Here is a 26,447-nt window from a genome sequence, read left to right as displayed (position 1 = left end):
GCAGATAGTGGATTCTACAAGTCCCAGGCTCTGAGGAATGCTAGAGAGGCCTACCAAATTCATCAGGAGAAGGTATGATGAGCACACACACACACACACACACACACACACACACACACACACACACACACACACACACACACACACACACACACACACACACACACACACACACACAAAGAGGCTTCCTCATGTCCCACGTCTCTCCCCGTAGACGCGGACGTTTGACGACGAAACCAAGGACAGCCGCAGTGCGGCGGCCGGGTCGGGCTCCGGGTTCGGGGACAGCTACAGCCTGGCCAACCCGTCCATCCAGGCCGGCGAGGACATCCCGCAGCCCGTCTGCTTCAACGGGAAGCTCAAGGGCTACCAGCTCAAGGGCATGAACTGGCTGGCCAACCTCTACGAGCAGGTGAGGTCCACGTCACACGCCCTAGTGGTCCCATTCAAATCCCAAAGAAGAGGACTGGCTGCAATTCCCAGTGCTCGAGTGCTCACACACACACACACGCACACGCACACACACTCAAGACACACACACACACTCAAGACGCACACAGACACTCAAGAAACACACACACTCAAGACACACACACACTCAAGACACACACACACACACACTCAAGACACACACACACTCAAGACACACAAACACACACGCACTCAAGACACACACACATTTCTTGATCTAGGCATGTTTTCCATATCCTCTTCAGCTTTGGGATATTCCTTGTTCAACAGACATCGAAACGTCTCACTGACTGCATTGCGTTTAACCAGCTGTCTTGTTCCCCAGGGCATCAACGGCATCCTAGCAGACGAGATGGGACTGGGGAAGACGGTGCAGAGCATCGCGCTTCTGGCTCACCTGGCGGAGGTGAGGGATCACGGCAGTACCTCACTCACTCACCCTCTACGCTGACTCGACTCACTCACTGAACTGGTTCCACTTAAGGAACGGACGATCTTACTACTCACTGAAATAATTTGAACTCACCCAACCATCTCAACTCACACACTAGGCTGATCGAGCAGACCATCGTGGCTATTCCTTTGAAAGGGCAGATGAGACTTCTAAATGCAATAAAGCGCACAATAGTCAACCCTTTTGACACAGCTTCAACCCCCTTCCCACAGTGCATTTGTCCATACTTCATGTGAGGGAAATGTTGACATACAGGAGTTTTTCTCGTGTAGATAAGTGGTTCCTTGTGACCGATTCACCCCAGGCAAAAGGTTAACAAAGGGGAACTAGGTCACACTAGTTAACCATGGGGCGGCTAGATAACACAACCTGACGAAAAAACAGAGCTTAAATGATTAAAAGATGGATTCTCCTTCACTGGACTCAATTCACTCAATCACCAAACTCTCTGAACTCGCCGACCTGACTCGGCTTGCACACTCCCTCCCTCCCTAAACAAAATTCCTCCTCACTTTTATGTGGAATATTAAATCGTTCCGGCTTTCAATCCAAGGCTTGAAAAAAGAAAAAAAGCCACGAATCAGCTTCTCTCCACACCTGCATCCTTTTCATCCCTGTCACTGAGTGATTCATTGGGCTCGTCTCATTGTTGTGGCCAGCGGTCCCTGTTCCCCTCTGCGCTGTACAGCTCTGTCCCCTCTCACTGCACTCATCGCACAGGAAGACACACGGCACTTTGCCTCACCGGTTCCTGTCTTTGGGTGCCCACATGTATGTTCACACACATGCACCTTCACGCACGAACGCACGCACGCACGCACGCATACAGGCAGGAGTTTTTTCACACGCTGCGACACACATACACACACTCACACATGCACACACACCTGTTCATGCTGCTCACGCTATATATGTGTGTTTGTGTGTGTGTGTGTGTCGTTTTCTTGTCTAGCGTGAGAACATCTGGGGTCCGTTCCTGATCATCTCCCCAGCTTCCACGCTCAACAACTGGCACCAGGAGTTCACCCGATTCGTGCCCAAATTCAAGGTGAGAGAGCCCTATTCCCTCAGACGGAAACACCTGCAGCCCTCGCTTTCAATGGCACACTCCTCCGGTGGTTCTCATAGAACAATGTAGTACTTGATATTAGCCAAGAAAAGCACTTTTTATTTGACTTCCATACGCTACTACATTGTTCTCGACAGTGTCCAAAGCACTCCACCTGGGGGCAGTGTTGTATCGCGGTGTTAATCGGTCACTGTGTTGACTTACTTAAGCGATACATGAGTGTTGTTTTCTTTTGTTTTTCCTCCTGCGTGTCTTTACATGCGATCCGGTTCGGATGGAAAGCATGTAGTGCATTGTCGCTTGGCCGACGGCGGCGCCATCTGTCAAACTCGGGTATCAAGCGTCTAACAAGTGCCGTAAATACAGCGTACAGTAAATCAACGGGTTTCTGTCTGGCTAATGAGGTGTGAAAAGCTCCTATTACGCAAGCGCGCGATAAGACCGCTGAACCCTTGAACGCAGGCACTTAAAACAATGAAGCGGGTTGGTGTTAAATGATTTATTATGGGCAAATGGTTTCTCATTTCATTTTGTATCAACAGCGCCATAAAGTGGGAAATCATGTTTGGGGGGAAAATGATTAAATCCCATGCGGGTCTTTCCTAACGTTGTGTCCCCCTGTTAGGTGTTGCCGTACTGGGGAAACCCTCACGACCGCAAGGTGATCCGGAAGTTCTGGAGCCAGGTGAGGGAGAGATGAATGCGGATATGGTCAGACGGTCATAGCTGATGTCTCAAGCTATGGGGACCCTGTAATATGAGAATTGCCAGTATCCTCAGTTCTCCAGACGGTAACCTTTCATCCATATCCTTCCTTCTTTTTCCTTCTCTGTCTGTCTTTTTATATGTGTGTCTCTCTGCTATATGTATATGTGTGCGTCTCTGTATGTCGATGTCTGTGTGCGTCTCTCTGTATATATGTTTATGTGTGCGTCTCTGCATGTCGATATCTGTGTGCGTCTCTCTGTCTGTATGTGTATGTGTGCGTGCGTAGAAAACCCTGTACACCAAGGATGCACCGTTCCACGTGGTCATCACCAGCTACCAGCTGGTGGTCCAGGATGTCAAGTACTTCCAGAGGGTCAAGTGGCAGTATATGGTCCTGGATGAGGCTCAGGCCCTCAAGAGCAGCACCAGGTACACACACACACACACACACACACACACACACACCCACACACACACACACACACACACACACACACACACACACACACACACACACACACACACACACACACACACACACACACAGTGTTTCCCACACATCGACGAGACTATGGCGCCCCGCCATAGTCTAATTTCGGCCGCCATAGTCTCTGCGTGCACATGAATTATTATTATTATAATTTTTTTTTTTTTATTATTATTATTTTTTTGCTCAGACGAAGTTGAAGACATACAACCCCCCCCCCCCCCCCCGTCAACAATCGCTCCATACCCCCCCCCCCCCCCGGTCAACAATCGCTCCATACCCCCCCACCCCCCCCCATAGTCTCCAAAATTTCTGTGGGAAACACTGCACACACACACACACACACACACACACACACACACACACACACACACACACACTCTGGGCGTGGGGTCTGGATCTGTGCCCCATCCCATTGATCCACTACATAGTGCTGTTGGACGCCCCCCCCTCTAACTGTTTCCCTCCACTGCGATGTGTCTTCAGTGTTCGCTGGAAGATCCTACTGCAGTTCCACTGTAGAAACCGTCTACTGCTCACCGGGACGCCCATTCAGAACACTATGGCTGAGGTGAGTGTGAATCCATGCTGTGTGTTCTAAGGAATATGTATGTGTGTCATGTATGTATGTCTGTGTGTGTGATTGTGTTTGGATGTGTAACAACGCACTTGCACGTGTGTGTGTGTGTGTGTGTGTGTGTGTGTGTGTGTGTGTGTGTGTGTGTGTGTGTGTGTGTGTGTGTGTGTGTGTGTGTGTGTGTGTGTGTGTGTGTGTGTGTGTGTGTGTGTGTTGCAAGTGACAGACTTCACTTGCACATGGGTGTGCCTGCTGCCTTAGTGGAATGCGTGTGTGACTCGGTCTGTGCGTCTGTGTGGGGCGGTGATGGGGGAAGGGTTGTTGACAGCCATGTGTTGTTGCGGCGCTGCCGTGTCTCTCAGCTGTGGGCCCTGCTGCACTTCATCATGCCCACCCTGTTTGACTCCCACGACGAGTTCAACGAGTGGTTCTCAAGGGACATCGAGAGCCACGCCGAGAACAAGTCCGCCATCGACGAGAGTGAGTCTGCTTTTTCCGGCCCCGTTTAACCATCTCATTCATTTGTCCCCGTCCGCCACTCCTTTTTTGGTCGATACTCTCCGATGGCCACTTTACCACACGTCGAAATGTTCATAATTTTCTTGGGTCCTCTGAACCAACGGCAAGAACAGGGCATCACTGATTCCCTTGTGAATGTCGCTGTGGACTGCACCGCCATCTTTGTTGCGTTCCCTTGGCACCTGACGGTGTGGCCTCAGCAGCGTCCCGGCTGATGGGTTGCGTGTGTGTTGTGTGATGTGCTCCGCAGACCAGCTCTCCAGGCTCCACATGATCCTGAAGCCCTTCATGCTGCGCAGGATCAAGAAGGACGTGGAGAACGAGCTGTCCGACAAGGTAGGAGAGAGAGACAAACAACGCTTGATGTCATCGGATAAGATGGGAAAAATTAAGATAATTAGGACTCTATGTTTTGCATTCAATTTGGGTTGTCAAATACAGTTGTGAACCATATTGTTTTAATGCTATAACCAAATAGTTAAAATGTATTATATTGTTTTGGTTATAAAATGTATGTATTTCAGTGGATAGAAAAATATTCCCATATAATCAAATACAATAACACATTCGGTTTTTATGCAATCCAAATTCCCTAGAATAGAATTGCTGAAGGCCAAGGTTTCTTATTACTCCCTTGTCTTTCGCCACATGAAGCTTTGGATCGTATAGCATCCAAGCTCTTGTTCTCCTCCTGTAGTTGCAGTAGCTCCATCCCTCTGCCTCTCTCTGGGAAGGTTGTAATAAGCCATGAGTGATGCATGCGTTGGCAGATCCTCGTGACAGATGCCTTAACTGACGCTTTCTCCCTGTCTCTCTTGGCACGCACACACACACACACTTGTTCCTTCAGACGGAAGGACATGCACGTACACACACACACACACACACACACACACACACACACACACACACACACACACACACACACACACACACACACACACACACACACACACACACACACACACACACACACACACACACAGTTGTTCTTTCAGATGGACGCACATGCACGCACACATACACATTCTTTGGGACCCATCACAATGTTCACCACCCCCCCACATCTGTCTTTGTCACTTTTCCTTTTTTCACCCCTGCATACTGACCTGTCTGCCCATATACTTTTTCCTCAACGCGGTTTTATTCTCATTTTCTTCCCGGTTAACAAGACAGAAACCCCAACACCACAGTTCACTTGCTTTCATTTTCTCTACTTTCTGGCATCCTGCCTTTTTGTATCTCATCTAAAATTCATAACAGAACTTTGCTTTTCTGTTTCTCTTCTGTGACTATTCGCCTACAAAGCGTTTGAAAGGTCACGGTCATGGTCCACAATTTCTGCTGTTGCTCAGTTTCGAGCTGCTGTTCCCTGCCATGAAGCACAGAAGCACAGAAGCTAAAGCCATTATAAAAAATGGATTTCTATGCTCTGCCAGAGCGTATACTCCCTGACCCTATCTGTCATCGGAATCGGCCATAGAAAACAACGTGCAGGTTGTACCAGTCCTTAAGTCTGACCACCTCCTCCTCCTCCTCGTCCTCTTCCTCCTCCTCGTCCTGCTCCTCTCGGGTGTCCAGATCGAGATCCTGACCTACTGCCAGCTGACGTGCCGCCAGCGTCTCCTGTACCAGGCGCTGAGGAACAAGATCTCCATCGAGGACCTGCTGCAGTCGTCCATGGGCACGGCCCAGCAGTCCCACAACACCACCTCCTCCCTCATGAACCTGGTCATGCAGTTCCGCAAGGTAGCCCCCCCACCCCCACCCCACCGCCTCCGGATACTCCCACCTAAAGAGCCTCCCCCCTTACCCCAACCCAAGGGTTAGGGGATGGATCGGACGTTTTATTTATACCAAACCCAATCATTTTGTTCACATTTCTTGTTTTTTTTCCTTATTTTTGAGGTCCATTGTAATGGTTACTTAGTTGTTGAATAAATTATCAGACATATTTCAGCCTTTAGTCCAAAACAACATCTGCAGAGTTATTTCTGTACATGAGGAAAAATGTTGTGTGAGTGAGGATATTAAGCTTTCTAGCGGGAAGTTGACACATTCAGCCTCCCTCAGGTCACGGTCAGTGATGGATGAAAAGGTCGGCCCACGTTAGTTACAGGATTGCTTTTGCGGTGTTAGGGATTCATGTGTTCTTCCTACAGCTGTGTTGTGTTAGGCAAAGTGTGTGTGTGTGTGTGTCCATACTTAATGGCCGTGTGTGTGTTTGTGTGCGTAGGTGTGCAACCATCCCGACCTGTTTGAGCGCCAGGAGACCCGCTCTCCGTTTCACATGGCCCTCAAGCCCTACATCATGTCCAAGTTCCTCTACCGCCAAGGCCTCGTGCACACACACAACCAGGCCAAGAATAAGTAAGTTCTCCTGGTGCACACACACACACACACACACACACACACACACACACACACACACACACACACACACACACACACACACACACACACACACACACAGACACACAAACCATGTCGGCCAATGTCTCACTTCATTGCTCATCTTGTGTTCCTTGAAGTTTCTGGATTTGGCTTCTGCTGATGATGGTTTTCTTCTTCCAGACCATATGTCCCTGGGGGCGGCTTCCCCCGTTGCTCAGCTTTGTGGGGGGGTTTTGAGGCAATATAGATTTTTTTTTTGGGGGGGGGCAGCTTAGGACACAAAAAGGAGGTTGTGTCAGACATCACAAATGTGAATTAGAAGCGGAAAGGAGAGAAATCCACCACAAACTGGTACATGGACATGGATGTCTCGTGATTGTATGACAGAACATCCCGTGGCGACTGTTCTACCACTGAAACCCCACACACACCAAAATCAGTGTTTTACGGTTTCTCTCCATCTCTCCATCTCTCCCAGGCTGCTGCAGACGCTGCTCTCTCCGTTCTGTCCAAACCACATTCAGCAGTCCCTGTTCCACAGGGAAGGTGAGCTGACGCATGGCCCCTCAAGCACACAGCGCACACCCAAAATGAAAAGAAAATTGTTATTTTGTCAGTTTATACCCCATTTCTGTTATCCCCAACCCCTCTTTTTGACTGCTGGGAAATTTATACTTTCATATTAGACTGCTCACCTCAACCTCAGCATGCCCTGTTCTATAAATGCATGACACAAATAATTGTTGTTTATCATCATACTTTCATAATGTATTTTTACTCGATGGTAGCCAGTTTGTTTTCAGTGATGTTTGCATTGCATTGCATATCATTAAGACTCTCTCCCACGCGGTTTTGTGTTGGGCCCAGGGAAGGACAAAGGCAGCTTCTTCTCCTTCCTCCGCTTCGTGGACCTCTCTCCGGCGGAGATGTCCAACGTCATGCTGCGAGGCACCCTGGACAGGTGGGCTTCCACTTCCTGTCGGCCCGCCCCCCCCCCCCCCCCCCCCCCCCCTTCCACTGTGTCTCTTCTGGGAACTCAGAGGGACACAGAGAGGCATTGTGGGTTTAGCCCTGCCCCCTGCTCGGTCGTGACCTCCCACATGCCCCGCCCCTAATGTTTAGAGACAGGCAGAGCAGAATGATTTTCTGCTTGAGGAACTGAGTGAAGTTATATTGTTATATATGTTATATTTTCCCATGTGTTTGGCTAATTGTTGTTTGGGCTATTGGTTGTTAGATAAACATTACCATATATGCATGTCATTTACATGCTATAAATCCTAGTACCAGATCGCTTATGTTATGTAATGTGTTTTTTAAGAGCCAGTACCAAACTGATATCATTTTTACATACCCTAGCAACAAAATGTACTATTACTACTACTGGGTGGACATAAAGATGACTTTAACTCTCTGTCCAGGTGGTTAGCTCTGTATTTAGCCCTGAAGGCCGCCTACCGGCTCCATCACCGGAGGCTGTTTGACCTGCCCGATGAGCAGGTGGAGGTGGAGACCGGGGGACCGGCATCGGGGGAGTCGGGGGGCGAGGGACCCGGGAACACGTGTCTCTCTCGCCGCGACCTCATTCTGTGGCTCAACCGCCCCACTGCCTTCCCCAACACACACAGCAGCCCCTTGTTTCAGGTACGCACGCACGCACGCACGCACACAATACACACACTCAGAATCGCACAGATGGATAGACGGACACATTCACATATTAGCATACAGTTGGACTAACGCACTCAGACAGATACACACATTCCCAGATGGCTGGACGAACACACACATTCACAAATTAATGATTGAATGACTTTTTTTTTTATTGGTCGTAACCAGGGTAGGGGCAGAAGCAGCTTATATCAAGCCCTCCCTTCTCACATTTTTAAAAGTAACAAACAAATGTCATACATATGGTATGATTGCAAATACATGCATACACTTACCTACATACATACATACATCCATGCATACACGCCTACATATACACAAAAGGGTCAATACTATTTCCACCATAAAATGGAGAATATCCTAAATAATGATGGTATCCATAATGACAACAACGATGTTCATCATCATCACCATTATCAACATTCTCATAGTGATATACTCAATCTCTGGATAAGACAGACACACTCCTTCATACAAACACACACGGACACACACCGTACTTGAGTACGATTATACTGGTGCATGTGTGTGTAGCTATTGGTCGTTTGGGAGGGTGGATTCAGACGGCTTGCTTTCTGCCCCCTCCACCCCTCCGATGAGATCCAACATGGAACCGGATCTTCCTCCCAGCCTAGTCCGATCCCTGCAGGCCTGTGTAGAACTATCCGTCAGACGTCCACAGTCAAAGTATGTAGAGGAAAGGTACTAGGGGCTGCTCTACCGCCCACAGACAAGCAGTAGCAGATTAGACGAGCAATTTTCTCTTCAGCTCGTCGACAGCGTGACAGTCCTTGTATTTTCCACTCTGATTTTCATGAACTGATGTGTGCAGTCTTCCGGCTATAGGGTTAGTTTCCCTGCGGGTTGGGGTTAATTAAAAGCTATCTTTCAAGTGGAAATGGACTCTGTCCAGGAAGTAGATGAATGGCAGTTTGTTTTTCACCTCTGTGCAAGACTCTGCCGCACAGAACCCTGGGAATGACCACACGGCCCAGAGTCCCCGAGTCCCAAGCTACTTCACTCTAATCTGTAACCAAAGTAGAAGTATAGTGAGTTCAGACCGGGGCAAACATCCCCAGCTGGCATACCTGGGACGTTGAGTTTCCCCTCATCCCCTCTGCATCAGAGAACTTTTACAAATGAATCCACTAATCGATAGGACAGGGCCCTCCGTCCAGCCTCTCTGGCTCCACCCCCTCGCCGGCAGGTATCAGATACCTGATCACCACACCTCGCCCGGATCCATTCATGTATTGGGTGGAAGGCGCGGGAGCCAGAGAGGCGTGGTAATTCCATCCCCCGGCGTCCGCCCGCGGCCCCTGCTCCTTGGGTTCCTCCCACCCAGCGGAGCCGTGACTCAGAGGCCCGGCCCGGCAGCCCTGTTTACACTTTAGAACGCAGTCGTTAAAAAACGGGTTTCACTTTGAGAGCTGTAAAATAAAAACTGAACCCAGGCCCGTCCTTAACATCCCCGCCGCTCCACAGCCCTAGCTGGTTAGCTTGTTGGCACCACGCTTTGAGAACAAAGTGGGAGTGGGGCGCTTAATGCTTGCTAACGGTTCTAGCCGCGGGGACGGCTCCCAAAACGCGGCAGGGTGTCGATTGCTATGCACCCTAGCAATGATCTTGTGTTTGTCTTGTTAATGCCTCAGGATTTACTTGTGTGTATGTGGTGTTGCCATGAGCACATTGGGCATGATGTGGACTTTCCTTTGAGGCAATTAGAAGGACTATAAGTTTTACGACTGGACAAAACCCTTGACATTTTAAGTACACACCCTTTTATTAAAATGGGGTTCATTTCTGAAGTATTTGGCACCCAACATGGCCCTCTCTGAGGTCTCTTGGTCTGTTTCCCTCTCGCTGTCTCTCCCTCAATGTCTCTCGTCTCACGTACACACTGCACCCCTGGCTTCCTGTTCCTGTTGGGGGTTGGCATGGACTTGTAGGCTCTTCCCGTAATCCTAGAGCTATTTCCATTTCACAGTGGGATGCCGTTTCCACTGCACTTCTCTGTCCAATATATCAATCCCACTGAGTAGTGGCACTACCCGAATCCGCCTCTTGGAGGCACTGTGTATCCATTACATTTTTCTCTGAGGTCATTTTGAAACATCATGTGTGTAATTGCTGGTTTATCAAGCTATCTCTCTATCTATGCACTGCTTTATTATCATGCTCTGTTATCTCTTTCCCCTTAATCTTCAGCTGAGTTTGCAGTTTTTTGCTCGTTTTTTATGTACGATTAAAGCCACGCATCACGCAAAAGTTTAGTGTACAGCAGAGGCAGGGCTTGCAGTCCTACCATCTTAATCCTGCTGCGGTCACATGAATTGTGCTAACGTTGTGTTGTTATGTCAAGCCTTCGGGACACAAAATCCTATTTTTTTGCACAACATTGCAGGCGTTTCGAGGAATTGTCTTTTCTAGGGAATTATCAGTTTGAACATGTCATCATTATCATTCAATAGTAATTATTTTTGTTCTATGGTAACTTAAGAGTACTATCACTTTAGGTGTGTGGTCTCTCACCCTTTTGTGTACTAATCGTGTGTGTGTGTGTGTGTGTGTGTGTGTGTGTGTGTGTGTGTGTGTGTGTGTGTGTGTGTGTGTGTGTGTGTGTGTGTGTGTGTGTGTGTGTGTGTGTGTGTGTGTGTGTGTGTTCCAGGAGCTGGTGTTCACGGCCCACAGGCCAGGCGTGTTGGGGCACAGGGACGTGAGGATCCACAACCGACGGTCTGCCACCTCCACGGTGCGGCCCTGCCAGCCCGCCCTTCCCCCCAAGTTCCTCTTCATCGCCGCACCCAGGGTAGGAGAGTGTGTGTGTGTGTGTGTGTGTGTGGGCGGGCATGCGTGCGTTTGTATGAGAGGTTATGCATTGCTGGAGATATTAGGTTGGTGTGCTATGAGAAGGCGTGGAAGAGGAGCGTGTGTGTGTGTGTGTGTGTGTGTGTGTGTGTGTGTGTGTGTGTGTGTGTGTGTGTGTGTGTGTGTGTGTGTGTGTGTGTGTGTGTGTGTGTGTGTGTGTGTGTGTGTGTGTGTGTGTTAGATCAGGGTTGTGTGTGGTGAGAAGGGAATTGGAAAGGAAGGTGAGAGGAGAGCCAGCAACAATGCACAATTCTCATCTGTTAGCGTGTGTTTGTGTGTGTGTGTGTGTGTGTGCGTGCGTGTGAGTGGGTGCGTGTGCTAGTGTGTGTGATTTCCAGCAGACTTCCAGCTGCACTTAAAACAAACAGAATGAAACGTCCCGTGGTCCTGTGTGTGTGTGTGTGTTTGTGCGTGCGTGTGTGTGGGTGTGTGACCACCCCTGGGTGCCCAGGTGTTTGTTTGGCTTTTCCTGCTCCGTTGGAGAACACAGGCGGCCTGCTGAGTCAGTAAAGAGCAGGGCTCCCGGCGGGGCGGCTTCCTGCCTTCCACCGAAGTTCAGCTGGGCTAGACGCTGTCAGGGTTCTCACAGGACCAGGCGGCTGAAGACAATGTCGCTCGTGTTCAGGGTACATAGAATGAAAAAGGCAAAGCATTAGTAATGATACTGCTTTAAAAAGCTGCGGCTGTCGATCAGATTAGAGAGAGAGAGAGAGAGAGAGAGAGAGAGAGAGAGAGAGAGAGAGAGAGAGAGAGAGAGAGAGGGCAGAAAAGAGAGAGGGCAGAAAAGAGAGGGCAGGAAATAATATGTACCCAAATAAGGACAACCTCTCCCTCTCTGCTCTACCCCCCCCTCACCCCTCACGTTTCTCCACCATTGAGAAGGATTGCATTTCCCGCACCTGTGATTGACAGGCAAGATGGATTTCCCCGAACCAATCAGGGAAGAAAAATGCCCTGATGGGTAGCCCTGAAAAATCGAAATGGGCTCCTACAGAGGCCGGCACACGGATATATTCTCACAGTGCGTTTCCCTCACTAATAGCCTACGGATGGTTAGGCCATTTCCAACATATTACACTCAAATAATAGCTCCTACGCCCCCCCGAACCGATCGAGTGGAAGAGGCTCAGCCAGGCGATTCTCGTTTCCAGCAGATAAGGTTTTTCGTCCTGCAAAACCTTTCTCCAGCTCAGACCTGAAATCGCTAACTCCACCTCCTCCCTCGGTTGCCTAGGTGACGGCGGCGCCCCTGGAGCGCTACATCCCCGACCGCGGCGCAGAGTACGAGTGGCGGCTGACGCGGAGCGGCGGGGGCGTGGCCTCCAAGCAGTGTTTCCTCTACGGCTCCCCGGAGCTGGCCTCTGATTGGGCCACCCGGGCCAACGCCTTCCTGCCGCGACGACCCGGGGGCGCCATGGCCGTCTGTCCTCGCCACGGCTGGTCCTTTATCAGGATACCCGGTGAGTGGTGTGTGTGTGTGTGTGTGTGTGTGTGGCGTCTGCAAGATAGCAGAGCCGGTGTGTTGGTTATGAGATAAAGGAATGTGGGAAGTGAAGGAAGGGAAGGGAGGATGGGGGGAGAGCCCTGTTGTTGTCAATCAGATGAGCACCAATGAATGAAAAAAAAAACGTTTATAATCGTTTGATTATTTGCGAGAGAAAGAGAGAGAGGGTTTGCAACCCTTTCAAAACAGAAACAAGGACAAGTCGTCTGTCTTGAGTACCCGTCTGTCTGTCGTCGTGAATAAATGACGGAGTAACACGAGCTATGGTGTAGGGAGGTCGCTTGAATGTAGGGCAAACAAATCGACATCTTCTGATTGTGTCTGAGGAACAATTGAACCCGCTCGTACTTCAATTGGTTTGGTAATGGAGGTAGTTGTACACAGGTTCCGATGTATGCAACAAACACACAGCTATCAGTGCACACACACACACACACACACACACACACACACACACACACACACACACACACACACCAAAGCATCTTAAGTGGGGATCTCATGCGGACGTGTCTGCGTGTGTGTTGCATGCGTGTTTTTCGGCATCATGTGCTGAGATTGCTCTCCCAGGCTCTTTATCAGGCGAGTGTCGCTGGCCGGGTTGGAGGTCACCCAGAGCAGAGTGTGTGCTGATTGGCTGCCAGGCAGCAAGATGAATGACGCCGGCCCGGGGTTAGCTAAGACGCCTCAGGTTCACAAAGACTACATTTCCCCTGATGCTGACCTTCCCAGACCTCTCTACCTGCGATAAACGGCCTTCTCTCTTAGAGTGTGGCGTAACTTCGCTCAAAAGTATAATTCCCAGCTTGAATATACTGTACACGGGATCAACACTGTGTGTGTGTGTGTCTGTGTGTGTGTGTGTGATGATGGGGGTGGGGGGAGGGTGGCGGTCAGTGAGAACAGTACGAAAGCCCTTGTCAAGCCAGACAAAGTGAGGAAGTTTAGCTACTGGTCATTGTGCGAGTGCTCCATTAGGTAACACTATAATATATAAAGTGTGTGTGTGTGTGCGTGTGGTGCGCACGTCTGTTTATGTGTGTGTGCGTACCCGCCATGGGTTCCATTCACTTCAAGTGTCACTGTGTTCACACAGGCCTGAGGTGTCTCCCATCAACACACACACACATACTCTCCCACGCTCCAAAGTCTGAGATCTCCCCCCGCCCTCACACACGCCCACCCATTACACACACACACACACACACACACACACACACACACACACACACACACACACACACACACACACACACACACACACACACACACACACACACACACACACACACACACACACACACACACACACGGAGATCCAGGGCCAGCTCACCCCACCTCCAGGCCCAGTCCATACTGCCGATGGAGAGGACGTCAGCCTGATCTGGGATCAGAACTGATTCCTGGGTCCTGGTCCCCTCTCTCCTCTCTCTCTCTCTCTGTCTCTCGCTCTCTTGCTCTCTCTCTCTCTCTCCTTGCGACTCCGTCTTGTTTCTCAGCCTCGGTAGGAAGGAAGTGACCCGGCGGTGTGGCAGCCGTCCTCCACACACAACACATTGTTGCGACACATCAAGGCTCAGATATGTACAGCGAGGCCCCGGACTGGGGGTTCCCACCGTCCACCCCTTATCTCTACCTCCCCCACACACACACACACACACACACACACACACACACACACACACACACACACACACACACACACACACACACACACACACACACACACACACACACACACACACACACACACACACACACACACAGGTTCCCAGTCCCACAGTGCCGAGCTGAACAAATGGCTGTGTGGCGTGTTTGTGTGCAGCGGGAGTAGCTCTGCCAACTGATATCGGCAGATGGATCTCATCACAGAGAACTATTAAGAATCAGGGGGGGGGGGGGGGGGGGAACAATGGTGGTACCTTAACCCCCCCCCCCCCCCCCCCCCCCTCTTACACACACACACACACACCCCTGCTGGGATATAGGTTTCATTAGTGGAGTTGGGGTAGTCTGTTGATGGTCTATAGGAGAGCAGCCCGTCTACTCTTAGTCACGTTTATATCTCTAGGGAGTTCAGGAAATAACTCTGGTGTGTGTGGTGAGGTCATGAAGGAGAAAGAGACTTTTATCTTTGCTTTTGTGCATGTTTGTCGGTCTCTTCATGCTTGTGTGTGTGTGTGTGTGTGTTTGAAACTATACAATTGAGTAGCATTATGGTGGTTATTACATCTTTTTAGTTGACCTCCCTACGTTGCCCTTGAGCAAGGCAAGGACCGCAGCAGCTACTTGTGGGGTTTCTGTTCCGGTTGCCAGCTGTTGCCTCCCGGTGGTGGAGGGAAAGCGTGAAGAGACGTATGTCCCCCCCCCCCCCCATGTAGGGGTCAATCACGCGGGGGTAATGGTTATAATCAGAGAGACGGATGTGACAGGCCGCTATCAGCCCGGATATGAAGCCATGCAGTTGAGTCTCTAACTGATACCTTGAGGTGGGGACACGCGAGATGCCTCTGCACTGTAATTGGAGAGCTCTACGACACACCCTTGGGGTTTTTTTGTGTGTTTTTTTTTTTATTTATTTTTTGCCCAACAACCTCTCTCAAATGTACACATGAACCATTTGCCTCGAAAAGCAAAATCCTACTCTGAACATTTGTTCTTTCGGTTTGAGAGAGGAAAAACCCGAAGGGTTTATTCGAGGCGCATTCCACAATCAAGACGCATGCGGCGCTCTGTCCCGCGTCTGTGTGGCCCGTCCGTCTCCAGCACTAATTAGAAGGCGAGGGGCAGCCACAAAATGACAGCCCTCTCCCTGTACATCCTGCACCCTGTCCCCCCCCTGGCCTGGCTGCATGGGGGCGGCTGGGAGCCCGCTGTTGTTCCAGTGGTGGAGGTGTGTTTCCCGCGTGATGTGCGTGCCAGCTAGGGAGCATAAAAGGTTTTATGTTTTATGTGTTATGAGTGTGATTGTTTTAAGTGAGCGCATGCGCCGTGCACGGGCCCCTCAGCGACACTGCTTGTGTGTGTGTGTTCAGCTACTAGGGTGTGTGTGTGCGTGTGCGTGTGAAAGTGTCATTGTGTGGTTCAGACTATGAGAACGGGCCCGGCCAGCCCCAGCCAACGGGCGGGCTGTGGGAACGGTGGCTTGGCTCTTCCTGTCCCTTCAAAAGGAACGCAGCTCTGTAGCAAAATGGCAGGAAGCTTCCCTTGCCCTCTGATAGAGGGGCAACGACCAACGGCCCAGCTCGCCACAGCAGCATCTCTCTCTGACCCCCCCCCCCCCCCCCCCCCCTCTCTCTCTCTCTCTCTCTCTCTCTCTCTCTGACCCCCCCCCCCCCCCTCTCTCTCTCTCTCTCTCTCTCTCTCTCTCTCTCTCTCTCTCTCTCTCTCTCTCTCTCTCTCTCTCTCTCTCTCTCTCTCTCTCCACTCTTGATCTCACTTTATATTTCTCGCTCTCTTTCTCCCTCTCTCTCTCTTTCCCTCCCTCTCCCTTTCTCTCGCTCTCCTTCCCTCCCTCTCTAGTACCCTCCCTGCTAGCCTGTACGCTTCCCAAAACAGTCTCGCTTGGCTGCCAGAACCACCACCCTCAAACTAATACTTGTAGCAAATACAACAATTGTGAGGTTTGTCTCTCTGTCTCACCCTCCTCTCTCTCTCTCTCGACTCTCCATCTCTATACCACTGCACCTTTAAGAAGGAGAAAGCGTGCGTTGATGGAGCAAAAGTGAAAAACGTGCCAGTAGGGGGCGACATTAGCCACGTTTTCCCATCATCTCTGTTTCCCCTCTATGTCCCCAACACAACTTCTCTTTTGGATTGTGTGTGTGTGTGTGTGTGTGTGTGTGTGTGTGTGTGTGTGTGTGTGTGTGTGTGTGTGTGTGTGTGTGTGTGTGTGTGTGTGTGTGTGTGTGTGTGTGTGTGTGTCCCTCCCTTGCGGCGGGGACGTTTATCGAGCAGGGTCCTTGTCACTGGCCATGTCTGCAGCACGGTGTGGGCTTCCTGGTATGCAGAGCTTCGGGCCGCGTTGTGGGGACCACCCCACAACGCGGCGCCGAGTCTGACGCCATAGCCGGAGCCGGTATCAGACTCCCTGTCTCATCTCTCCTCCTCTCTCCCGGGGGGAGGCCAGGAGGATGATCTCCTGCCATTCATATTCATTCAAACACATGTAGACATCATACAGAAGTGTTGCAGGGCCCACTCACTGATGTTCTCGAGCATATTGCTCCAGAACGTCAGTGAGTGTGCACATAGCTCAATGGGTGGTGTGGATGGTAGTAGTGATCAGTGTGGGGGGAGCTCCACGTGAGATCTCTCTCCAGGAGAACCCAGACGAGGGGGGTCCCTACCAAAAAGAACCCCCGAGGCCCGACATCCCTGGCTTTGTCACGGCGCCGTTCAGGGATTCGCCCCCGACCTCCTGCCGGCATCTGGCTCTTAGTCGGCCCCGTGCTTGAGTCGAACAGAAAATTAGGTTTAAGGGGGATTCTGTCGATACGTGCAGAAGCAGCACCCGTGCATCTCGGGGCTAATATTTCCATCCTCGGCAGAGCAGAACAAGTGTTGGCCATTGACTTATTGATTCCACAGTGTAATGTATCATTATACAGTGAGGGGCCCGCTGCTTGATTCAATCGTTGATTCGATCCGTCCCCCTTGCCCCCCATCTGTCTCTCTTTCTCACATAACCACCCATCCATCTTCTTCCATCATCTCTGAGGATTTTTTCCCCTTTTTTGGGTGCTTCATCTTTCAGCCAATCCTTCCCTTGGTCTGTCACTCTCTTCTCCCTTAATGGCTCCCTTTCTTTCATTATTTAATTATTATTATTCTTATTATTCTTATTCTTATTATTATATATTATTATTTGATTTTACTCCTTTTTGCGCTCTGCCTTATATTACTTTTCTTTCTCGTTTGCTTTCCTTCTTTCGACTTGTCTCTACCCTCCTTCTCTCTTCCCTCTTCCCTCCTTCCTTCCCTCCTTTCCTCCCTCACTCACTCCCTCCCTCCCCATCTAAGCTGTAGACGATGAGCTTGGGGGGGGGGCGGGGGGGGCGTCAGCGGGGCCTAAGACCATACAGTGGTATTAATGAAATTAGCAGCGAGGCTGGTCGGGGAGTATCAGACTCCAGGCACCGGGGCCGGCCGGGGTTAATTAGCTGGCAGCAGGGGCCCTAATTGGGTCAGGACCATGTCAAGCCCCCAGCTCTGGCTCTACACGGATTGGATTACATAGTCCAGAGAGAGAGAGGTGGGTGGAGGTTGAACGAGTATGGGGTGTTTGTTTGTAAGATGGAGGGAGGGGGGTTGATGATGGTAGTAGGGAATGGGATGGGGGGTTGGTGATGGCAGTAGGGAATGGGATGGGGGGTTGGTGATGGCAGTAGGGAATGGGATGGGGGGTTGGTGATGGCAGTAGGGAATGGGATGGGGGGTTGGTGATGGCAGTAGGGGGTAACGAGCGGAGCGTGAGGGGACCTGGAGGTGTGTTGGATAGGTGAGAAGGAGGAGGAGGAGGTGCTATGTTGGTAGCAGGAGGTGTGGATGGGGCGGGTCGGAGGAGGGGGAGCAGGCCAACCGGACGAGGGTTTGATCCCCAAGTCGGAGGCAGGGCAGGTGGTGAGCCTCGTGGTGCGTTTCCATAGCAACCTCGGGGTGTGTGTGTGTGTGTGTGCATGTGCGTGTGCATGCGTGTGTGTGTGTGTGAGACTGTATCACATCTTTCGTTTGGCCAAGGGGTGTGTGATCCCTACAATATGTGGGACTTCCAGGTCGGTTCTTTCGTTCTTTCGTCGTGGAGTCCTTTTTTAACAACGAACCGATGCCTGGTCCTCAGCTTTCGGCTCACCGGACTCTTTGCAGGATTACACGTGTTCACACGTCTCACACCACCTATCCACGGAGACGCTGCGGTGCGGGCTAAGTTGGGCGGCCACCGCTACGCCAATACAATCAGAGTCGCGCTAAGCCCCCTGTAATCCGTGTATCATGTTTGATTCACAACATCAAATTCACTCACTTTTTTTTTTTCTTTTTTTTTTGAGAGCCCCCACTCATGCGTCGCTCCCCAGCCGCGTGTACTGTGTTACATAAGCTCTGAACGTTGTGCTGGCACCGGGCGGACCACCAAAGCCCTCACCCAATCACAGTCATGTTGATGCTTTTTGGGACGTGCCAGTGTCCTCTGGAAATGGAACATTTTGTAAGCTCAGCGCTAAATGTTTTGAACCCGGCCACCCCCGACGTGGGAAGGCCACAGAGATGCAAATGTTGGGTACTACGCACGCGGGTGGGATCGGTTAGACGTCAGCCTTTTGGCCGGGGGGGGTGGAGACACGTGAGGACTTGTTCTTTCTCTCCGTCTCCGGTTGTCTCCTGCTATTCCTCTAATGTATTCTTGTTAAAGTATCATATCCTATCCATCTATTCAGCTTTTGTAAAGCCTGTTACAATGCTCTCGCTGTGAACAAACCAAGCAGGCCCACACCCAGACCTTCAGCTGGGGTACAGAGCGCCACCTCAAGGAGAAACCGACCAGACGAATTATCTACCAATTGAAAAGCTTGAATCCCCATAATGGTGCTGTTGGAGCGAATTTGCCCGCAAAATCGTAGACGAGATGACCCCTGTTTCAAACACGACATAGAGTCTGGGATGCTGGGATTCAATCTGTGATAAAAAAAACAAACCGGATTGGTGGTGGTCTGAAGGGTATTACTGTGTTTGTGTGTGTGTGCGTGTGTGTGTCTGTGTTTTGTCGGGATGGGGGTTCTGGGGGGACTCTGGAGGGTTGGCACGGAGGCTGGTGGTTCTCCGCGGCTGCCCTTGACTGGGAGCTGGCCCCAGTGAGCCTGGCACCGGTGGTGGGGAGAGGCCCAGCCAGCCAGGGTCCAGACCACAACACCACCGCGGCCTCCTCCACCACCGCTGAGTTTACTGCACCCAGTCTCCACGTCAAACAAGCCCACGTCTTCCTCCTCCTTCCCGCTCTCCCTCCTCCCTGCCTGCACATTACCACCGCTGATCATATCCGAGCCCCGACAAATCTCTCCCGGCTATCTGTCTTTTACACATTCTGAATGATGTGGGATTTGAGGAATCCACTGATTTCCGTGGCTTTGTTACTCCTTCGTCCTCTCTCTCTCTCCCCCCTGTCTTTTATGGGCTCTCCCGCCCGCTGCCACCCTTTCATTTTGGCTTCTATTCTCTGTCCGCGTTGCTCTGCGCTCCCCTCTGTGTTTTCTCCTGACGCCAGAGTCAATTAGAGGTCTGTCGAGGGCAGAAGGCAGACTTTTGTCTTGGGGCCCGCAGCCTTCTCACACACACGCACACGCAAGCTGGGAGCCACACGCCCGGCGCACGTGGCTGGGTCCCTCTTTGACTTTCTTCCCAGCGTATTTCACTCTCCATAGTTACGACAAGGTCCATATATACAGAGCAGAAGTTCCACAACAACCCCTCACACGCTTTTATTTTGAAGGTATTTTTTTTACGTGTTTGAGCTCTTGTTGTGTCAGAGCACAAACCGCTGGCTTTCAACAGACACCCTTCTCCCGATCTCCCATCCCCAGGGTGTGACCCCTTGGGGGGGCCCTATTAGTTCCTCTTTAACACCTCCACAGGGCCTGACCTTTGGAGGGTAGGGGGTCTGGTGGGATGCGGGCGATGTGACCCAGGGGTCAGGGGTCAGGGTTCAGGGCTAGTACGCATTAGCATGGGGCTGCTTCTGGAACTGCTGGCTCTCTTGACGCCCCCGTTTGGATTATGCCGCCGTAGCCCGGAGAAAGAAAAAAAATAACCTCCCGGTCGAAGGTGTTTCAGACGTATGCCATTCGCCTTTTCAGTGCGACGTTGGTATTGTAAGGGGCGTTTGGGATTCTTCGTCCTCTCCTATTTTATTATAGTTTCACGGTGGTCGGCTCGGTCTATAACAAGCAAACAAAGCAAGGAAACGGGGCCAGAACATGTGTTATACCCGCGGGTTTTAGGCGTTACAAAGGGGCTCCGGAACAAGTGTTGAGGTCCAACGCCTGGTGGACCCACTGGTCACCCTCCCACTGGGACACTCCGTGGCCCGACCCCCCGACCCCTGGACCCCCCCCAACCCCTGCCCCGTGCCCGCCCAGACCCTGGTCTTTTTTTAGGCCTTGGCCCTGTGCGGGGTCGCGACCCTCAGCCAGGCCACCATAGTGGACCTGTCAGCAGGTCGATGGTGACCCCCCCCCCCCCAGTCTCCCCCTCTCCCTCTCGATCACTCTCTCTCTCACACACACACACACACACACACATATGCATGTGTGCCTACACATAAATACACACATGCGTGCACATGCACTTAATGTCTCATGCAGAAGTAGCAGATATTATGTAAGAAAGTCACGTCAGGCGGGATCTCTCTCTCTCTCTCTCTCTCTCCCTCTCCCTCTCTCTCCGTCTCTCTATCTCTCTCTCTCTCCCCTCTCTCTCTCTCTCTCTCTCTCTCTCTCTCTCTCTCTATCTCTCTCTCTCTCTCTCTCTCTCTCTCTCTCTCTCTCTCTCTCTCTCTCTCCCGCTCTCTCTCTCTCTCTCTCTCTCTCTCTCTCTCTCTCTCTCTCTCTCTCTCGCTCGCTCTCTCTCTCTCTCTCTCTCTCTCTCTCTCTCTCTCTCTCTCTCTCTCTCTCTCTCTCCCGCTCTCTCTCTCTCTCTCTCTCTCTCTCTCTCTCTCTCTCTCTCTCTCTCTCTCTCTCTCTCGGCCCATTGTGAGAAGCCAATGTCAAATTCTCATTAGCGTGGTCTGTGATGGAGGCCTAACCACCGCTTCCAGAAACAGACCTGTCGGGTCCCAGCCATAGCAGCTCCTCTTTCTCTGCCCACTGCGGTCAATGACTACAGGGCTAAGGCGCCAGGGGACCTAATTCACCCCTTTTTTTGCGTTTGCTTTCTCCAAGACCCCGCTGCCCAGGGGGGCTTCAATTTGCTCTCACTTTGGGCCCTTTTGTGTGCGATGGATTTTAAGTCACATCGTCATCATCGTCCCTGGCCTCTCTCTTTGTGGGCTCCTCCTCCCTTTACACACGGCCGCTCTGTTTGCCAGTCGTTCCCCGGTGTGGTCGATGGGGTGTGTGAGCCCGGTGTAAGCAGCAGATTGGCGCGGTGTTAAGGGGCGAATGAGCCGGCCGGGCTGATCCGTGGTAGTGAAAGGCTCTTAATCCAGGAAAATCCACCCCGGTTTATCAGTGTATTGATTAGGGCTCACCCACGATCCCCCTGGATGAAGTGTGTGTGTGTGTGTGTGTGTGTGTGTGTGTGTGTGTGTGTGTGTGTGTGTGTGTGTGTGTGTGTGTGTGTGTGTGTGTGTGTGTGTGTGTGTGTGTGTGTGTGTGTGTGTGTTTGCCCGCACTGGGTTCACACTCTTTATTTATTACGTTGAACGCGGGACCTTGTCAGGGCTCCTGAGAAGTGGCCCACTTCGGTTTTCACACCAGATGTATTCCGCTGAAGGGACGATGACCTTTTCTACATAGGTTTTCAATCAGCATTGCCTATTCAACAGAACGCTTCAACCTACCAGTATTTTCCTCTATAGAGTACTTACCAGAATGAGGCTTGTCTAATTGTATGAATAATAATAATGATTGTTATAACAATGCATATTAATAAACAATAACTTGCCATAAAACTATACATTGAGATCAAGAGTCTAACTTCCTTTTCTACCCCCCTCTCTCTTCTTATCCACTCTCTCTTCCTTTCGCTCTCTGCCTCCCTCTCTCTCCCCCTCTCGCTCTCGCTCTCGTTCTCGCTCCCTCTCACTGTCTCTCTCTCAGATAAGGAGAGTCTCATTACGGAGAGTGGCAAGCTGCAAACCCTGGACATCCTTCTGAGTCGTCTCAAGACTCAGGGACACCGCGTCCTGATCTATTCCCAAATGACCCGCATGATAGACTTACTGGAGGTAAACACACACACACACACACACACACACACACACACACACACACACACACACACACACACACACACACACACACACACACACACACACACACACACACACACGCACGCACAGACTGTACACACACAAACCCACAAACCCACACACAAACCCACACATGAACCCATAGAGGTCAGAGCCCACAGAGTTCAGAGCCAGAATACACATGCAAGTACAAAACAACACAGACATGCACAAACCGTTGAAGTGTACTGTTTGTGTGTGTGTGTATTTAGTACGGTGGGCTAATCCAAAACAGGTCACTGAAGGAAGAACGCTCTCTACGGTTTGTTTTGCTGACAAATGATTCCTGGAACATCTGTAGCCCAGGCAACTAACTGAAACAAAATATCCAAAACATCTCTGAAATTGATTTTGTACAAGGATTTGATGGCGCTGGCATTCATCAGAGCCAGGAATTAGCATATCCTGTTAGCATTAACATGTTTCCAGGAATAATAAGTGATGGGAACCCTTCATTACGTTTCGTTTCAATTGGGATTCTCGGAGCACGACTAGATTCAAACTCTATTCTTGTTTCAATACATAGGGCTACTGATTTCTCGAGCTACTCCAGTCGCTACAAGCTTAAGAAAACGCTATTATAACATAACAGAGCATGAAGGCGCTAAATGACAGCAAAGTAACGTGGGTTTAATGGTATGATGTGATGGGTGCAATAATGTAAACACACATAGGCAAACCTATGACAAAAGGGATTTTATTCATAAAAAATAAAATTCCATAAACAAAAAGTTTTTGGGAATTTGTGAATAGACTCATGAATCTACATTTCCCCCCACCCTGAGAAATAATGTTTTTTTCCTGGGGATGGTTGCGGCTGCTCCAACGAACACAATAAGAAAGGCCAAGAAGTATTTTGTGTCTGGTGTTGAATATCCGGTCCTTAGTGCTATGATGGGTCTCGCTGTCCCTCGTTAGAACTCTCATTAGCGGGCTAATTAACAGGTCAGGTCTAATTAGCAAGCGGGCTCATCTGCAGGGGGAGCAAGCCAGATGGGGAGAACGGGGGAGGGGAGGGGGAGGTGTAGTAGGGGACCTGCACTTCTCCTGACGGGGACAACAAACAAGCCAAACGGAAGGGTAGAACGTTAGCGTGTCAGTATAGAAGGTTAGTAGGTTCTTTGCAAAAATGGAGGAGTGAGAAACAATAGTATTTCTTTTTTGGTGTTGCTTATTTGTTGTCCGTGTTGTTGAGGGGGGGAGGGGGGCGGTGAGTTGGCAGGCGGGCGTGGGAACTGGCAGGCGTTTTCTAGCAGGGGGGGCTGAATGACGAGGCGGTTTCTAGTGTGTCACTCCATTGTCTAAACGCCCAGAGTCAACGACACACACATTTCTCTGAGGCCGAAAAAAGGCCTGTATCTGTGACGCCATGGGTGAGGCCCCGCGTCTTTTGATGACAGACGCGCAGGCAACATGGGCCCCCGGGGGACGGCCCTTGTTGCTAGGGGCCTGTGTGTCTATAATAAAGAGGCAAGCCAGAGTCGTCTTTTTTGCATTTTTCTTTCTGATTATTTGGATAAGACCTGTGCGCTCTTTCCACGCTTACGTTCCTTTTTTTCTTCCCACAAACCCCAGCCGTAGTAGTGGCCTCCATCTTGATCTTGCATGCCATCTTGCACCAGGTTGCCCATATATGGTCAAGTCCCCCTGCTGCGGTGCTGTGCTATGCATTACGGTAATTTACAGTGTCACGTTTTGTCTTGGGTTTTACACGGCACTAAAATCCATTGGCAAACGGAATCGAAACCCACTTAATAAAATACAAGTCTGCTAACCGAGCTGCACTTTTATACGTTCCCTATCATTTACTTTTAGTGTGCTAGTCTGAAATGACCACCGTGAGCAAAGCGCTACTGGTAAATACGGTCAGCCTTGGACCCGCGTCCCGTGTTGAGCTGATGCCCCTGTGTGGTTCCTCTGCATTGAAAAATCAACCGCGTTGGTTAACCTCGCCTGGCCCTCGCCTCTTGGTCCATCCCTTTTAGTGTGCTCTTGGTCTGTCGCTGTTCTCAACAGTGCTTTACATCCTGTAGGATAGCCACCGCTAGAGTAGCTCAGGGCTAGCATCAACCCCTTTGCTCCCCTCAGCCAAGAAATAAAAAGAGAGTTGGAGCTAGCTACACCAGAATAGCTGCATAAACGTTGGATTTGAAAGAAAAAAAGACGACCAAAAATAGCAACGTGGCATCTCTCCATTTCCAAACGCTATATCTGTCCGCGTTTACGAACACAATGGAGCAGTAAAGTGTTTTTTTTTATGAGCTTAGCGGGCCTGTCACAAGCCCGTTTAAGACGGCTGGCTGCATTGATGTCCAATGAGGGTTGGCGTAAATCCCTTTTTTATCGACAGATTTCCAGATCTGCCGTGACAAGGAGCCTGCTGGTGCCTAGGTAAAAGAGCCTCCAGGCTGTGAGAGACGTGTTAGGCCGAAGTCTGAGGCTCTGGGTTTTTTCGGATTGTGGGTTTTATCCCTCATTGCGGTGGACTCAAGATAATGGCCCAGCCATCATTTTTTAAGCGGAGCACGGTGGTGATGGCGGTCTGTGCTCGCAGACAACTCGGAGAGTAATAACACAGTTAGTAGTAATGGGGGCTGCTTAAAATATACTGCCTTTTTTATTCTGCAAGGATTTTTAACAAGGCCCTGGGTTATACGCTTTTAAGGCCAATCAGAGCTTTTGCAAACGGCCCTCGCTCGCAGGAGATATGCAAACGAGGCGTTTGGGGGCCCCTCACAACGTCTAATGTAGTCTTGTCTCTGAGCACATGGGGCTCTGGGGGGAGCCGAGCGAGACGCACGCAGAGGAGAGCCCTCCATGGCGTAGGGGGCTGGGGAGGACTTATCTGGGGTCCGATGTGAGACTTGATGGCTGGAGTGAGTGTGGGGTGTGTTTCTGTGGGCGAGGTGGGAGGAAGGGGTGTCGGTAAAGATTGATACATCACCATGTCACCTCATCAGTGTGGTGGCCCTGAACCTTGTCTCCTACCCCCACCACCCTCGTTATCGTCACCTTCTGGGCCCACTCACACTCACATACATACATACATACATACATACATACATACATACATACATACATACATACATACACACATACACACATACATACATACATACATACATACATACATACATACATACATACATACATACATACATACATACATACATACATACACACAACTCTGTACGTTCTTGTGTGTGTGTTGGGAGCTGAGATTATTCATATTAAGTGTTTCAGAGCACCAAAAAACCCATACTGGGGCTTTGGGATCTGAAAGTGCATATATATAACATATTTTAAAGTGGGTATTTCACTAAAGTGTGTTGGATCCCACAGCAAAGGAAACCACAGCTCTGGGTGCTTTGAACCGAACATCGGGGTCTAACAGCTCTTATAAGCTCCTCGGTGCACCACTGAAAGCATGACGGCCTATCAGACGCCCCCGCTGAAGGCAACTCGTTCCTTAACAAGAGAAATGCATGGTGAGATGAACGCTACCACCGCCCCCACGAGCCGGTGTCAGAACAATGGTTCCCTTTTAAATCCATGGGACTTTTACAATCGGTATATCTGAGCCGTAGTTTCACAGAGTCATCAAGTATTCGAGTTGAACTCCGCTTTCTAGATCGTGCTTGTAAACGAGGTGAGATCATTGGTATTAGATCAGGGTTTAATGCCCACTTAGGGGCTGATGTGCCTCATAAATTCACAACCATGCC

General features: G+C 50.5%; 1 protein-coding gene across 6 annotated transcripts in view; it reads left to right on the top strand.

The window, feature by feature from the left end:
• ino80 (INO80 complex ATPase subunit) overlaps positions 1-26,447 on the top strand; it is a 39,851-nt gene that overhangs the window by 6,150 nt on the left and 7,254 nt on the right. For all 6 annotated transcript variants that reach the window (XM_056581183.1, XM_056581185.1, XM_056581186.1 and 3 more), the window contains 17 exons: positions 5-72; positions 215-412; positions 797-877; positions 1,878-1,973; positions 2,620-2,679; positions 2,989-3,131; positions 3,676-3,760; positions 4,129-4,246; positions 4,536-4,621; positions 5,867-6,034; positions 6,522-6,655; positions 7,158-7,225; positions 7,547-7,640; positions 8,101-8,323; positions 11,019-11,159; positions 12,453-12,678; positions 22,532-22,659. In XM_056581183.1, coding sequence (XP_056437158.1) covers positions 5-72; positions 215-412; positions 797-877; positions 1,878-1,973; positions 2,620-2,679; positions 2,989-3,131; positions 3,676-3,760; positions 4,129-4,246; positions 4,536-4,621; positions 5,867-6,034; positions 6,522-6,655; positions 7,158-7,225; positions 7,547-7,640; positions 8,101-8,323; positions 11,019-11,159; positions 12,453-12,678; positions 22,532-22,659 — 2,117 coding nt within the window. The remainder of the gene's footprint in view (positions 1-4; positions 73-214; positions 413-796; positions 878-1,877; positions 1,974-2,619; positions 2,680-2,988; positions 3,132-3,675; positions 3,761-4,128; positions 4,247-4,535; positions 4,622-5,866; positions 6,035-6,521; positions 6,656-7,157; positions 7,226-7,546; positions 7,641-8,100; positions 8,324-11,018; positions 11,160-12,452; positions 12,679-22,531; positions 22,660-26,447) is intronic.

Source organism: Gadus chalcogrammus, chromosome 21, assembly GCF_026213295.1.
Source record: "Gadus chalcogrammus isolate NIFS_2021 chromosome 21, NIFS_Gcha_1.0, whole genome shotgun sequence".
In the NCBI taxonomy this organism is placed as follows: Eukaryota; Metazoa; Chordata; class Actinopteri; order Gadiformes; family Gadidae; genus Gadus; species Gadus chalcogrammus.
Note: the sequence above shows the minus strand (reverse complement) of the source record. Positions and strands in the feature narration are given on the sequence as shown.